Source organism: Diospyros lotus, chromosome 15 (assembly GCF_014633365.1).
Source record: "Diospyros lotus cultivar Yz01 chromosome 15, ASM1463336v1, whole genome shotgun sequence".
NCBI classification, from domain to species: Eukaryota; Viridiplantae; Streptophyta; class Magnoliopsida; order Ericales; family Ebenaceae; genus Diospyros; species Diospyros lotus.
In genome coordinates, this window is record NC_068352.1 from 33,478,900 (window position 1) to 33,495,268 (window position 16,369).

A 16,369-nucleotide genomic window follows, 5' to 3' on the forward strand; every position below is an offset into this window, starting at 1 on the left:
TTGTGATTGCGTATTGTGCGTATTTCCCCAGCTTGATAACTAAAGACAATTAGAGTAACAAAGGGACAAACAATGGGAGAGCCACAAGATCCTATCATCACCGCATTCTCTTCCATTAAAGATGAGAATTGGCAACAAGTAATCATTAATAACTGGGATTACTTGTTGACATTACATTGAAGCTCAGTATTAATTATAGACCAATGTTATGTTACAACTACAAAGAAAAATGAAGAAAAGGAAAATACAACTCTCAAGGGTCCAGGTGGAGGAGACGATATAGTTATGTACACATCCAATCAAAATTAATTAATAAACAGAACACACAAAGGAGTATACGGACAAACGATGTCCAAGCATTCTTCATGTTGGGTTCGTATCTCGGGACACTTGGCCGTGCCATCTGTGTAACAAGCAAAAATGCATCCATCCAGACAGTGTTGTTACTTTGGAGAAATTAGTACTGAAAAATAATGAATTAAGACTTGGCAAGAAAATAATAATAAACATAATGAACTAGGGAGTTGCATGATCTGAGCTTCAAGCTTCAGTGAAAGCAGAACCAAAGGTACATATACCAATACTGCTTCCAAATCAGCATAAACATGCCTCCTTTTGAATATTTCATGATATTTTAAGATGCTCTCTAGTATCATGTTTTAGCTTCGTTTTCCATTTACAAGCATGGGGTTCTTGAGGCTTGAGGGCTCAGGTGCATAGTGTGTGCAACATTAATTTCAGAATCAAAACAGATTATCAGCCACACTAACCTTGAGAGCAAGAATCTGGCCAACGGGCTTAAATTGGCATGCGAGTGAAATTCTTTATTTGGTTGCCTTTTCTTGGTATCATCTTCAGGATTTGTGCTATCTGTTTGTTCAGAAGCCTTCTTGTCCTTGGAAAAAATGCGAGCAGCCAGCTCCTGAATATTTTTCAGTGAAGACTCCTTTGAACTGCATTGATTTTATAGTGCTTGAATAAATTAGGTATATATGAATCACAATCATCTTCCATAGCTATGTAGAACATGGCTATAGGTAAGAATTCTGCAAACCTTCCAAGCCGCTGAAGCAACCCGGTGACAAAAACCTCACTACTTCCCGGTTTCATCCTTTCCATATCCATAAGTGAATTTGCTACTGCACGCACAAGTGGCCCGTCTGAATCATCAGCATTGGCCTTCATTGGCAAACAGGTCAAAGCAGGTTAGAGATCATACATACGCCTGCCTCATTTGTAGCATGCTCTCTTAAAGCAGTCCAAATATAGATGATTGTGTCGCATGGGATGCTGACAATATGGAATAATCAACATCAAGGTGACTTTGATCCAACCAACTAGCAGGTGGTGTTTTTATCAAATACTCGACTATCTGGATCCAGACAAAAGCACAAGGTGCAAAAATCATCTTATGTCCTGCTTCCTAACACACTGGCTTTCCTTGTAGGATACTAATTTCAATACGAAGGCTGTAGCGAAGCTATATGGCTTAGGAGAGTTATCAGGATAAAACAATGTCTTTCATCAGTGCTTCATCAACCATAGCACATAAAATCTTATGATGCAAAAGAAACTTAATGTGATTCAGAATTTATATATTATCCATAGTCATGGATTCATGTAACTTATTCAAACATTTTATAACCATGACAGATGAGCCATCTATGTTTGTCCAATTTCTTCATGACAAAGTCTCTAGGATATGTCACGGGGAATAAATAATCTCAATCAAAAACCAAGCATGCCCAATTGGGTCTTTTCTTTGAAACCAAACTAGGCTCGCTCACTTCTGAACTAAAAAGAATGTTGCATCAAGTTTTAATTTCAACAGGTTGTTACACACTGAGGCTTTTGTGAATGTAGATATAGACCTAGTAACAATTTGACAATTTCTATACACGCATAAAAATTTTTACCATTCAGTGAACCACACTTTGTTAAAATTGAAACTAAGAAATAAAATTTACTGTCATAGAAAACTGCATACTGAACCTAAAAAAATAGAAATATAAAATATATTTCTATAAAAGAAAACTAAAAATTACTTTACAACAAGTGTAAAAAAAAAAAAAACAGAGAACAAACTGCCACTTAAAAACTGAAATCCATAGTAGAAGAGTCAAATGTAGGCTTCACGTTGTTTGCGCCCCCCCCAAGGCCACATTATGAAATCAACCTAAAGACAATTTTATTCCATGATTTCATTCTTTAATTAGGGGATGCATCATTTCTTTCTAAAAGTTCCACACAATGTGCCAAACATGATCATCACCTTTAACTTTCTTTTATCTCATAATCCATTTTTTCTTCGTCCTTTTCTTTTTTGGTGTAAATTAATGATTGAAGAGAATCTGCTAGAAAAAAAGTGAATCCTATACAATGATGATTACCTTACAAAAAGTGTATTCAACTTTCAGTAAAAATGAAAATTCACAGAAGAACTACCACTTAAAATAGAAATTTGGTATTGGAAAAGTCAATTGTAGGCTTTACTATCTTGTCCTAAAGGCTGTGCCTTGTAGAATGAAAATGAAAATTCACATTACGAACTACTGTTGAAAGATAAAGATGCAACAACCAATCCTAAAGGATTGAGGAGATGATCAGTGAATAAGATGAAAGGAATAAGAGGAGGATAACTCTCTGAGTTATCCTCAAGCTGATCTATATATGTGTATTTGTAAATTAGTTAAGAGTTATTTTATCTTGTTATCTTGTACTAGAATTTAGGAGTTTATCTAATAGCTAAAGTTTAGGAGATAAGTTTGTATCAAACTAGAAGTCTTGTATATTTAATCATAGCTGCTAATGGAGAAGAGTACGATAGTTTTTCATTGCTCTATGATTCTATCGGATTTCTTCATGGTATCAGAGCTCGGTTTCGAGTTTCTGTAGCTACCAGATATTTAGCGTTCTAATTGTAAGAGAACTCTTTAACTTGTGCCATGGCTGATGATCAAACAGCCAGTACAGGGACCCTCTAATCCTCTTCCAACAAAGAACAGTCCAGTCTCTGGAACCTCGTCACATTCTTCCTCAACCTTCGATAGACCTTCCCTCTAGATTACTTTACACAAGCTGAATGGAACCAACTTCCGAGAGTGGTCCCAATCAGTTATGCTTGTGATTAAAGGAAAAGGGAAGGTAGGCTATCTAACCAGAGAAATCGTAAAGCCGAGCCAAGATTCAACAACATATGCAGTATGGGAAGCTGAGAATGCCATTGTCATGGCATGGCTAGTGAACTCAATGGAGCCAAAGGTAGGAAGAACTTACCTCTTCTACAAAACAGCAACCGAGATCTGGAATGCGGTTCGAGAGATCTATTCAAATCTCAAAAATACCGCCCAAAGCTTCCAAGTTCGATCCACCATTCGATCAACAAAGCAAGGTAACAATACCGTAACTGAGTATTACAATACCTTGACTGAATTATGGCAAGAGGTTGATCTCTTTCATGAGATCACATGGGAATGCTCGGCTGATGGAAGGAAGTATAACAAGATGGTGGAGAAAGAAAGGATATTTGACTTCTTGCAAGGTCTAAATTCAGATTTGGATGAGGTTAGAGGACGATTGCTTAGAACTAAGCCTTTTCCCTCTATGAGATATGTGTTTGCAGAAGTAAGAAGGGAGGAGAGTAGAAAGAAAGTGATGCTACCTAATGGTTCAACAAATGAAGGTATGTTACAGAGTTTTGCCTTAAATATATCCTATGGCCGGCCATCTATTACAGCTAAGGGAGAGATGCAGCGAGATAGGCAATGGTGTGACCATTGTAACAAGCCCTATCATACTAGGGACACCTACTGGAAGCTACATGGGAAACTAGCCAATTGGAAACCAAGGAACCAGCAAAAAAGGTGTGCAGTCCGCCTATATGGTAGGGTCTGAAAAAGGGAATTCAACACGAACGCCAATCTCTTTAACCTCAGATCAACTAAAAGCTCTCCAGCAGTTGCTAAATCAACCCAAGGTGCAAAAAACAACTGAAAGTATGGACAACAACAACAATCAGGTGGTATCCTTAGCTAAACAAGGTAAGATCAGTCATTCTTTGTTCTCCAAAAGACTGACCACAGGTGTTTGGATTATAGATACCGATGCATCAGATCACATGACAGGTGATCTTGAAATTCTATTCAATTTTAAATCTTGTGATCAGAATATTACTGTATTTATGGCTGATGGAACTAAGACTTTAGTCCAAGGAAGGGGCACAGCGTATGGAGCAGGGCTAAAATTAGAATCAGTTCTTTATGTGCCAAATTAGAAATGTAACTTGCTGTCAGTAAGCAAGATTACTCAAGATAAGAACTATTTAGTGATATTCTCTTCTTCCCATTGTATTTTTTAGGACAAATCTTCAGGGAGGACGATTGGCAAAACTGAAGAGAAGGGAGATCTATATCAAATCGTCAATCTTGATTACCAAAAGGAGTGTAGGTCATTTGTTCAATCCTCTTTAGTGCAGTTTCAGATTCTGATTTAATGTTATAGCATCAAAGATTAGGACACCCTAGCTTTGAGTATCTTAGGGTCTTGTATCCTTCAATTTCTATCAATAAAATTCAGAATTTCTATTGTGAACATTGCATTCTTGCAAAACAAACTAAGAGCCCTCATCCGAAACACTCTTACAAACCATCCCAACCATTTCATTTGGTCCACAGTGACATTTGGGGACCAGCCAGACTTTCAAATCTAACAAACACTCAGTGGTTCATCACCTTCATTGATGATCACACACGAGTTTGTTGGGTCTTCCTCATGAAAGATAAATCTGAAACCTATATGGTTTTCAAACGGTTTCATCTCATGGTTAAGAATATTTTCCAAACTTCCATTCATATTTTAAGAAGTGAAAATGGTGGAGAATACTTCTCAAATGACTTTAACCATTATTTAAATGAGCATGGTATTGTTCACCAAAGCTCTTGCCCATACAACCCTCAACAAAATGGGATAGCTAAGAAAAAAAATCGGCATTTACTTGAGACAACTAGGGCTCTTATGTTTACTCAATTAGTTCCCCATTCTTATTAGGGAAAGGCTGTTCTTACAGCATCCTACCTCATCAATCGGCTTCCTTCAAAGACCTTAAACTATAAAACCCCCTTAAATGTCTTCCTTGAAGCTTTCCCTCATTATTCCAGGGCCTTAAACAGTCTTGCTCCTAAGGTCTTCGGGTGTACCTCCTTCGTACATCAGAACCAGTTAAATCCATTCAAGCTTGACCCAAAAGCTCTTAAGTGTGTGTTTGTTAGATACTCTCCTACCCAACAAAGCTATAAGTGTTATAACCCAACAACCCGCAAGTTCATTATTTCTTGTGATATCACATTTCTCGAGAACCAACCATTCTTCCACAATACTGCTCAAAATGAAAATCCAGTCCACAATTAGAATACAGTCATCTCTGTGCCTCTCAATCTCTTTACTAATCTTCCTCCTATTGAAACTCATCAAAGGGAGGAGAAAGAGGAGACTGAAATCCAGCAGGGTGATCAAGATCTGACTAAACCTTTAAAGGTTTATTCCAGAAGACCTAAAATTGCTAATCTTCAGCCAACCAATCTGTCCAATCTGGAGGTAAGTCCAAACAAGACAGTTGATACTGATATACAACAACTTGCTGATGACTTAAGTGTCCCAATTGCATTGAGGAAAGGTAAATGGATGTGCATGCTTTGTCCCAATTGCATTGAGGAAAGGTAAAAGGATGTGCACCAAGCATCCTATTAATGATTTCATCGGGTACTCAAAACTGCCTCCCTCCTTTAAGGCATTTACTACCAATTTAGACAGTGTAGCTATTCCTAGAAATGTTTATCAAGCATTGCAGGATGAAAACTGGAAGATGGCAATTATGGAAGAAATGACAGTCTTGGAGAAAAATGGTACATGGGAAATTATGGATCTTCTGGAGGGGAAGAAGGCAGTTGGTAGCAAGTGTATTCACTCTAAAATATAAATCCTATGGAAGTCTAGAAAGGTATAAGCAAGGCTTGTAGCCCAAGGATTTACTCAAACTCAAGGTTTGGATTATGAAGAAACATTCGCTCCTGTGGCCAAACTCAATTTAATTCGGATTCTACTATCCTTAGCCTCAAACTTGGACTGGAAACTGTACCAATTGGACATCAAGAATGCCTTCCTAAATGGAGATTTAGAGGAGGAGATTTACATGAGGATACCACCGGGGTTTGAGAAAGACAAAACAAGAGATAAGGTATGCAAATTGAAAAAATCTCTATATGGCTTAAAGCAATCACCTAGAGCATGGTTTAAAAGATTTAGTGATACTCTATACAACTTGAGATATAAGCAGGGACAAGCGGATCACACACTCTTTACAAAGATCAAGGAGGATGGTAGGAGAACAATTCTAATAGTCTATGTGGATGATATTATTATCACAGGAGATGATAACCAAGTAATTGAGAAACTAAAAGAACAGCTAAGGCAAGCCTTTGAAGTAAAAGAGCTGGGAGAACTACGATATTTTCTTGGTTTGGAAGTTGCAAGAAGTAAGAACGGCATTTTTGTATCCCAAAGAAAGTACACTCTTGATTTGCTAAAAGGGACGGGAAAATTGAGGTGTAAACCAGCAAGCACACCTCTAGAACCCAACTGGAAGAACAGAGAAGGAAAAGAAGAGCATCCAGTGGACAAAGGCATGTATCAACGATTGGTAGGCAAATTAATTTATTTGTCTCACACAAGATCAGATATTACTTATGTTATGGGTATTGTTAGTCAATTCATGCATTCACCGACTGGGAGACACTTGGAAGCCGCTCATCACATCCTTAAATATCTTAAAGGAACCCCGGGTAAGGGTCTACTATTTACAAAAAGCCGAAACAGAGGGATAATAGGCTATGCAGATTTTGATTGGGTAGGTGCCGTGGAAAATAGCAAATTCACATCAGGGTATTGTACAAAATTATGGGGTAACTTGGTGACTTGGCGGAGCAAGAAACAACAAATGGTAGCTCGCAGTAGTGCTAAAGCAGAGTATCGCTCAATTGCTCAAGCAATTTGTGAAATGGTATGGGTGGAAAGACTGTTGAATGACTTGTCTATGCCAATATTATCTCCTAAAATTCTTTATAGTGATAGCAAATCAACTATCAGCATTGTCAACAATCCGGTGCAGCATGATCGGATGAAACATGTCCGAATTGATCGCCATTTTGTCAAACAAGAGCTTAAGGATAGCAACATTAAGTTGACTTATGTTCCAACAGAAGAACAACATGTAGACATTTTGACCAAAGCAATGGAAAAACAAAGTTTTGAATATATAAGAAGCAAGCTGGGAATATTTGATATATATATTCCTCAGCTTGAGGGGGAGTGTTGAAAGATAAAAATGCAACAACCAATCCTAAAGGATTGAGGAGATGATCCGTGAATAAGATGAAAGGAATAAGAGGAGGATAACTCTCCAGAGTTATCCTCAAGCTGATCTATATATGTGTATTTGTAAATTAGTTAGAGTTATTTTATCTTGTTATCTTGTACTAGAATTTAGGAGTTTATCTAATAGCTAAAGTTTAGGAAATAAGTTTGTATCAAATTAGGAGTCTTGTATATTTAATCCTAGCTTCTAATGGAGAAGAGTACGATAGTTTTTCATTGTTCTATCGGATTTCTTCAACTGCAACTTCACTGAAAATCGATATTGGAATTGTAGGCTTTACTTACTATCTTCTCCTAAAACCTCTGATTTTATTTACCCCATATTCAATGTTTTATTTTTCTTTTTTCATGTTCCATTTCCTTTTTTATGTTATTCTTTTGGTTTATTTTTTCAGTGCATAAATCAATGATCCATTAACGAGAAATTGCTAAAAAGAAAGTGAACCCTGAATAATGATGCAAGACACAAAAAAAGTAATGCTTTATCTACAAATCAACAATCCATTAATGAGAAACTGCTAGAAAGAAATTGAACCCAGTAAACAATGCAAAAGACAAGAAAGGAAATGCTTTATCTACAAGAAAATAAAACTCATCCAGCAATGCAACAACCGAAAGTCACATCCTTATGGAGTGTGGTGGCCTTAGAGCATGCCATTCCCCTTTTAGGTTCACAAATATGTGCTTAGGGAGGAAGATTTTCTTCAGTTGATTGTGAATTATAAGGTATGTAGCAATCAGAGCTTTTCTTTAGCTAAGAAGTTTATGTGGTTAAAAGAGAATTTACAGATAATGGAACAGAAATGTTGGGCAAAATAAGTTTGAGAATTAAGAGACTAATTGGAAGAAATCAACCTGTCAGACAACACCGAAGAACTCTGGACTCGTTCATTGGAATAGAAACTCATTAGATTTATTTGAAAAGAGAAGTTGAGAGATTCTTAATGTAACATCCTGGAACTTTAGAAATAAATAATAATTATTAATTCCGGTATTTGAGGTGATTATTGAATACTTGAGGATTTAAAGGGAAATATTAATTTATATTGATTTAGGGAAATAGGTAAATATTTGGTAAATTTGGGGTATTGTCAACAATCGGCGTCAATCAATCAGTCAATCAAAGTCAGATTCTATCAATCAATCAGAGTAGTCAATCAGAGCCAAATCAGAGCCAGATTCTGTCAATCAATCAAAGCAAGAGATTGGGATTGACATCCTTCCCTTTTCTAGAATAGGAATGTATATATTGTTGTATCTTTCTATCTTTGAGTTGTATCCTAAGTTATATAGTTTCCAAAATAGATTTAGAAACTTTATTGTTTAGTTTTTTAGGAGTTTCCTAACTTAGCAGGAAGAATGTTTATATATTAGCATGTTTCCCATTGATTTGAATAAGATTGAAGAATTATTTTCTCCATCCTTTAACAGGTCTAAGTGTAATTTTTAAATGGAGTGTATGTGCTGGATTCTAGAAATCTCGAGGCCGAGGTGCAAAATCCACAAGTGGGCTTAGGGTCACTTTAAAATTAATTTCGCGCATTATGTGTGAGGATGGTTGCAGCTTGGGCGGTTCCACGGCGCGTGCAAGGGAGGCGGTCATGGGTTTGGGCAGGCAGAGAGGCTGCGTGCGCAAGGGAAAAAGAAGGCCAATTTATTTGGCCAAGGGAGGGCCGAAACGAAGTCGTTTCGGCCCAAGGCAGTGGCAGCCTTCCAGGGCCGCTGGTGGCCGCCACGTGTCCTTCCCCAGCCATTCGTTTTGCCTCCAAATGCTCTATAAATTGAGCAAAAATTGGCCATTTCAGAAAGGAAACAGCAGGAAGAAATTTGGGAAGAATGAAGGCTCGATCAGCAAGAAAATTGGGAAAAATTGGAGGAAAGCTCAATTTATTTGGAGTTTAAGCTAAGCCAAATAAGTGGGTAAAATTATTAGAAGCGTCGTACGATTAAATTATAAGTTTTTTATGGTTAGATTCAATTAATTCGAGCCATAGTCTCATTACTCGCTGTAAACATGTAATACTTTGCAACGGGAGTGCAGGAAAGACGTGAATCTGCCATTTAAAGGCAAGTTTCATACCCTCTCTACGTGCTCTTTATTCCCTACGTAAGTCTCTGCCGTTTTACATATTTTATTCCCTCCCTTACCGTGATCTGATTCCACGCATTAATTATATAACTACGCGTGGCAACCATTTTATAATTTGTGCAATATTTCTTACGAACCAACACAGGGCTTTGTGTCGCCCCATTCCCTTGGGAATGATGCCGCACCTAGTTGGGTTAAGTTTTAGATGGGTGTGTGTGTGACAGTTGTGGGTCTTGGGTATTTGTTTGTGAATCTAATATTTATTTAATTATAGGCTTGTGCTAACAACGTGTGTCAAGATTTGGGAATTGCTTCAATGGGGGGCGATATCCTGAGTGCTTGAGCAGGAGCATCCTAGGGTGTGTTTTGCACAAGCACTACATTGAGTGTGTTTTACTATATGGGAGAAGCATGGTCTGATGGCTAGCTTATGGGGGTCTTGTATCACGTTCATACTTACTACGTCATTGCATTCTTACTTGTGCACCGCATGGTTCTATTACGCGCGGTTATTATTATTGTTATTATTACTATTATACCGGTAGGAGTATCGGGCTGGGCCGAGTGACGGGAGTACCGACCTGGGGGAGATTCGACTCAGTTTTCTTAGACTAGCTCGAGGGAAACTCGAGAAAAAACTTTTAGATTAGCTCAGGAAGGTCCCGAGGGAAGACCTGATTGGACTTGAGATTTTGTGTACGTGATTTGCGTGCGGAGGGACCATCCCAAGAAAGCTTTGGATTCAGCGCTAAAGCGCGGAGTATTTATGCTTGCTAGTTCATGGCAACGACAGGTTTGATAGGGATTTGGGTGACAGTGTCTTCTATGTGGGCCCCAGAAACCATTATGTGCATGTTTATTTATGTTGTTTTCCTTTGTCATGTGGTTCATGTCGTGCATGTATATATCTAGGGCACGTGATGTGCAGGATGTACTGGATTATTCTCCCAAAACCCTTGCTAGCCTTTGTTTCTTGTATATATTTGCTGAGTCTTGTGACTCACCCTTACTTTCCATCATTCTAGGTAAGGGGAAAGCTTGAAGCGACAGGTTTGCTTAGTGACGTCGGGTCCCGTCCTTGAGTCCTAGGTCCATGTGCAGAGCTATCCTAAAGAAGCAGTCTTGGGTGTCGTTTTATTTTGTCAATTTGTGGAGCTTAAGCATTTTGTTATCAACCTTGTCTATGTAACTCGTTGCTAGTTGTGTGAAAAGAAAGCTATGGTTTGGATTGCGTTGAGGTTGGTGCATGTTGTTGGTTTGTATTATTGTTCTATATCATCCTCATAATGACCCTCTCATGGATTCTCTATGCTAGCGAAAGCTCTGAGAGGCGAGCTGTTACACTCAATCTTGGAAGGGGTATGTTAGAGATAGTAATCTAGTATGAACACCACATACTCTCAATGTGGGTGAGATATGGTGACTAGTGGGAATTGATTAAAGAGACATTTTAATAATTTCATGAGGCTAATGCAGGGTTCCTAGGGTAATTAAGAGGAACTTAAGAAGCTTAATGTGCAATTTTGCAAAGTGAGCTATATATTGAAAAATTATAAATGACACTTGATTTCCCCTTTTGGGTGTCAGTGGATTTGGTGGTATAAATTCCAATTAGCACCCATACGTCACTAATGTTAAAGTGTACAGCTGCTACATGCATGAGGTGTGTGATGAGATACATATGACATGTACTCCACTATGTGGAAGATATAGGAAGTGGATGGAAAGGAAGTAGGTGACGCCATTAAATTGGTTGTGTGGCCAAGAGATGGAGAGAATAGAGATTAATATAAACAGGTTACATAAACCACTGCATACGTGCATTAACGTAGAGGTGCAATCAGAGCCGACCCAACCAATTTGAGGGCTTTAGGCGAAAAAATTTATCGAGGCCTTCTTAAGAGTATTAATTTTTTTATAAAAAAATAAATAATATATTTTTTACTAAAATTTTTTATCATTTCATTAAATTAAAAAAAAAGTTGGAAGTTCAATCAACTGTAAAATCTGATAATTTCTTAATTATAGTGAATTTTTAACTAAAATATAATATCTCAGAGATTAAAAAATGCTAAACAACCTACTACAATAAACAAAGAAAAAACAAAACTAATTTTTTCTTGAAACTCTAAAAAGGTCAGTGCAACTCGAGTAAAAAGCTATACATTCCTAATTTTCCTATAGAAAAAAACAAAATAAAGCATTAAATTGATAACATTAAAAAGGTAAAGTTCACCAATAATGAGCAAATTTTATTCCACAAATATGCGTTGAACTATATTCAGTTTTATATAAAATTAATTTTTCTTGCCTTTTGAGATACAAAATCATTTATTAAATCTCCATAATTAAGTTTATCTAATAAACCATTTTCAATGGATAATATAGCTAATCTATTTGATATTTCTTGCGACATAGTTGATCTCAAATATGACATTATTAATTTCAATTTTGAAATTTTTTTTACAGTAGAAGCCATTAAAACTAGAATTGTGAATAATATTCTATAAGCAACAATATATGCATTTGGAAAATAATCAACTATTTTTATGTAGTGAAGAATTTTTAATGTACTATTTTTTTTCTCTTAAAAAGTTTCTCTTTAACACTCTTAATTCTAAAAGTAAATCTAAACCATCTATATCAGAAAGTCCATCAAATTTAAGAACATTTTTAAGATTCAAACAATATCCTTTTAAAACATCTTCATCCATTGATTTTAATTTCTTATAATTGCATAGAAATCTAAATTTTTTTTTCATATATTCCAAATTACTCAAACCTATTTCGAAGTGAAGAAATGACTTGATCAATCGTGTACATAAAATAATCAACTCTAAAGGATTTTTTAATAGATTTTGTTTTATCATCATTGATATTTTCATCAAATTGTATTTTGTATTTAATTTTTTAATAAAATATTTATTATTAAAAAATAAAAATATATATAAATAACAAATTTTAAAATTTTGGGGCCCTCCTAATTTGGGGGCCCCAAGCGGCCACCTTGCTGGCCTTACTATAGGGCCGGCTCTGGGTGCAATGCAAAAAGAAGGCAGCTGGAAGCTGTGAGGAAACCACCACATATGTGATGTACACCTCATCAACAAATATATGAGAGCAAGACAAATTGGAGGATGGAGAGAAGTTACGTGGCCAGTGGAGAAGGATGCTCTGATCCAGCTAAGCATTCAACGCTGCATATGAATAGACGTAGGAAGTGAAGCCCTTGGCTGCAAGAGATAAAAGAGAGGAAAATTGCCTAGAGAGATGAATGTATGCACATACCAGCCATATATGTGGTGGAAGAAGGTTGCAGCTAGTGGCTTTAGGAAGATGGTTGATGGAATTGCGGATGGATGGCATTGCTTCATGGTGGTGAATCTTGTTGCTGGCAGGGAGAGAAGTATTGTTGGTTAGAAAGTAAAGATGTGTATGTATATACACCTGCTGTGGGAGAGGAAAGGATTTTATGTGATAAAGAAACCAAGAAAGAGAGAAAAAGCTAGCTGCTTGGTTCAAGGAAATGAAGAAGGCGGAAGGTGCCAGTGTGGCAGCATGAGATTGGGCAAATATAGATTGGTTTGGAGGAATTTAGTTGCTGGTGTGCGCGTAAACCAGCTGAGGTAAGGATTCCTTATAATTTGGTTAAGCTTCAAGTTGAGATGCTAAATGTATACCTAAACATTGAAGCCTAGGCCGGTTAATGGGTAATTTCAAAGAAAATTAACGGAAATAGCTTTCTGTGCATGATATGATCATAGGGAGTATGTACAAAATTTTGGCTGAAGTCTTTTCTTATAGGCTAGGACTGATTATTAAGAAAGCAATAACCAAATCTTAGAATACTTTTGTGGTAGATGGACAAATTCTTGAGCAGTTTTAGTAGCCAATGATTGTTTGGATTCTCAATTAAAGTATAACCTCCCGTATCTTATCTATAAAATACTAAGTCTTAAGATCATGCTCCTAAGTATTATTATCATATGTCATGGATAAAATGGGTTTGGGCCTAAGTGGAATAGTTGGATAAAGTGTAGTATCTACTCTATCAGATTCTCAGTTTTGGTCAAATGTTTGTTAAAAGTTTCTTCCAGAGCTCTAGAGCTTTTCAGTGAGGAGATATCCTCTCCCCCTTATCATTCATCCAAGGAGATATCCTGACCAAGAGCCTTTTGTTGAATTACTGTTCAGGTAGGGTATGAAGACAATGCCAACATTAACATCTCCCACCTTTTGTTTGCTGCTGGCACCATTGGTTTTTCGGAAACTAGCAAGAGGGCATAAGGGTTCCTTCGAAGCATCTTATTGTGATTTGAAGTGTGTTTGGTATAAAAATTAATCATTCTAAAAGTGAGATCATCTCAGTGGGTTGAATAATATTCTTAATCTTGCCAATTCTTTAAGCTGTAAGGTTGGCGTTCCATCAACCAAGAGTCTAGGCCTTCAGTTGGGCTAAACCTTTACAGATAAGATGTAAGATGCAGTTGTAGAAAGATATAAATCTGGCCTTCATTCACGGAAGAGTCTGGGAGGGGGGATTTGCTTTTATAAAGAGAATACTTGCACATGATTCCTGCTTCTGTGGGAGCTAATTGGAGGAGTTGCAGAGAGATTTTCTTGGGGAGGGAAGGGCTGGGGGGGGTACATGGGAATGAGCTAAAGTACCACCTAGTCAGTTGGGATAAGGTTTGTTGTCCGTTGGTTGGAAGAGGTTTGGATATTAGGAACATGAGTTTTAATGAGGTCCTATGGTAAGTGGTTATGGACACTTGCATGTGAGAGTGAGAGATTCTAGGGTGGGTGGTCTACAGGCTTGAGTAAGTTGCGTTTTGGTTAGGCTTATGGAAAGAGATCATGTAAGTTTAAGATAATTTATTTAAGTTCATGTCTTTTGAGGTTGACAGTGGGCATTTTGTTAACTTTCTGCCTTAAAACATGGCCATAGGCCTTTGTCTGAGTATCTTCCTGACTTCTTGAAATTGACGTGTGATAAGTTGAAAATTGTAAAGGGAAAGTAATAGTTCTCTTGCCGGTCTGGTCCCTGCAATTCAAATGTAACCATCAGAGCTTTCTTTTGACATGACTCAAACTCGCTGGAGGATAGGACAAGAGGGGGACATATAGGTCCAGCAACCAGAAAAGATGGAGCCTATTTGGTTTGATCATTCTATAGGGCTAGAAGGGAGAAGAGTTGGAGGATCATCTCCCTACTTCACTTCTTAGAGGCTCATGACTTTTGAGGCATGTTCTTTATTTTTGGTATACAGTGGGATATGCTAACATTTGTGATGGATTCTTTGTTCCAAGCAGGAGGCAAATATGTGTTTGGAGGATTATTCCAGGAAATGAATAGTAGAGCTTTGAGAGTGTAGAAAGGCAATTTTTTGTATTTTGTTTATGACCTTTCCTCTTAAGTAGGATTTCAGGTGCTTCCTTTATACCAAGGTTCCCGCTAAGATGGTTCTCTTACAAAAAACTAAAAAAGAAAAGAGCTGCACAAGAAGAGCAGAAAACAAAGCTCCACTGTCAAACCTACAAAAAAAAAAGAAAATACCCTTTTGAACAGTTAATCTAGGTCTCAATCCCTTCAAAGGCCCTTCAACCACTCCACCTCTACGGGCACCATATTTCACAAAAGGAGCAACAATCCAAGCACATTCAACTTTTACCACAGCAAATCATTACAAAAATAATAGGACTACAACGACCTATGAGCATTATTACCCATTAGATAGAGCTGCCTCATTTCCAATAGCATCAGCATTAATAACTGAAATGTCTCATAACTTCTACATATCAATCATCTAAGGATTTAGGGGAAGCATTAATATCTTTACTAGATAAACGAATTTTTCTTCAAAGATGTTATAATGATAACCATTTTCATTTGGAGAAACCACATGAAAGTTATTGTTTAAATTACTATCATGCTGATATCTATTTATATATATATACATATGTATGTATGTATGTATATATAAACTACTGCCCCAGATATCCAACTTCATGACATCCAGCTTTACAGCCTCAACAGATATTGGAATTGGATTGCCATTTAGAACCTCTATTTTTCTTTTTTCTTTTTTTGAAGAATTTATCTCTATAACATGGATTAGAATGGCTACTGCATACCTCTTTTAGTGAAGGGATTAGCAACATTGATAGTGGAGGAGATAATGAAGCTGCAACAGTTCTGGCGCTCTCTTCCTCTTCACTTGCTTGGCGTGATATTGGAAATACTTTGTGCGCGTCAAAGTAATCACGAGGAGGTCTGAAGTGGAAGATTCATCACATTTTATTTTTATGTTTTTTTCTTATCGGGAAGGACAGAGGTACAGTAAAAATTGCAATTAGAATAAAAGTCAAACATTGACTTCCATTCTGGACCAGATAACCCACGCAAGTCAATATAACATGTACCTTGAAGAATCAGAGCTATTTGGTGATTGACCTGATTTTTTACTTTCTTGTCTGTCTCTATCAACCTTCACCATTGCAGATTTCTCCCGAGCATTTCCCCTCTTCAATCCTCCTTGCATTGCAGCCTTTGCCTGAAAATATACCATCAATACCCTCTAAACACAAACCAACACTAGCATACATGAAATAACCAAGAATTCTTAAAAACCAATTAGGATCAGGTAGAAGCTCAAAATCAATGAGAAGAGGGCACTACCATACATGAAATAACCAAGAAAATCAGCAAAGTTAAGAAGGTCAAAGATAGAATAATTAGAGAGGAAAAAGATGTAGATATATGTGAACCCAAAATCTCAGTGCGCAAATCATGATTTTAACATCCAAATAGAAAATAAAACCATAATTTTGTAAGGACTATTATGAGTAGTC

General features: G+C 37.0%; 1 protein-coding gene across 4 annotated transcripts in view; it reads right to left on the reverse strand.

Annotated features, from left to right (window-relative positions):
• Positions 1-92: 92 nt before the first annotated feature.
• LOC127792656 (uncharacterized) overlaps positions 93-16,369 on the reverse strand; it is a 28,065-nt gene continuing 11,788 nt past the window's right edge. For 3 of the 4 annotated variants that reach the window (XM_052323259.1, XM_052323258.1, XM_052323260.1), the window contains 5 exons: positions 15,941-16,071; positions 15,653-15,791; positions 1,055-1,179; positions 771-953; positions 93-403 (listed from right to left, as the gene is read on the reverse strand). In XM_052323259.1, coding sequence (XP_052179219.1) covers positions 364-403; positions 771-953; positions 1,055-1,179; positions 15,653-15,791; positions 15,941-16,071 — 618 coding nt within the window. In that variant the 3' untranslated portion in view covers positions 93-363. Of the gene's footprint in view, positions 404-770; positions 954-1,054; positions 1,180-15,652; positions 15,792-15,940; positions 16,072-16,369 lie in introns of those variants that run through there. The other variant, XM_052323263.1, reaches the window with a different exon arrangement.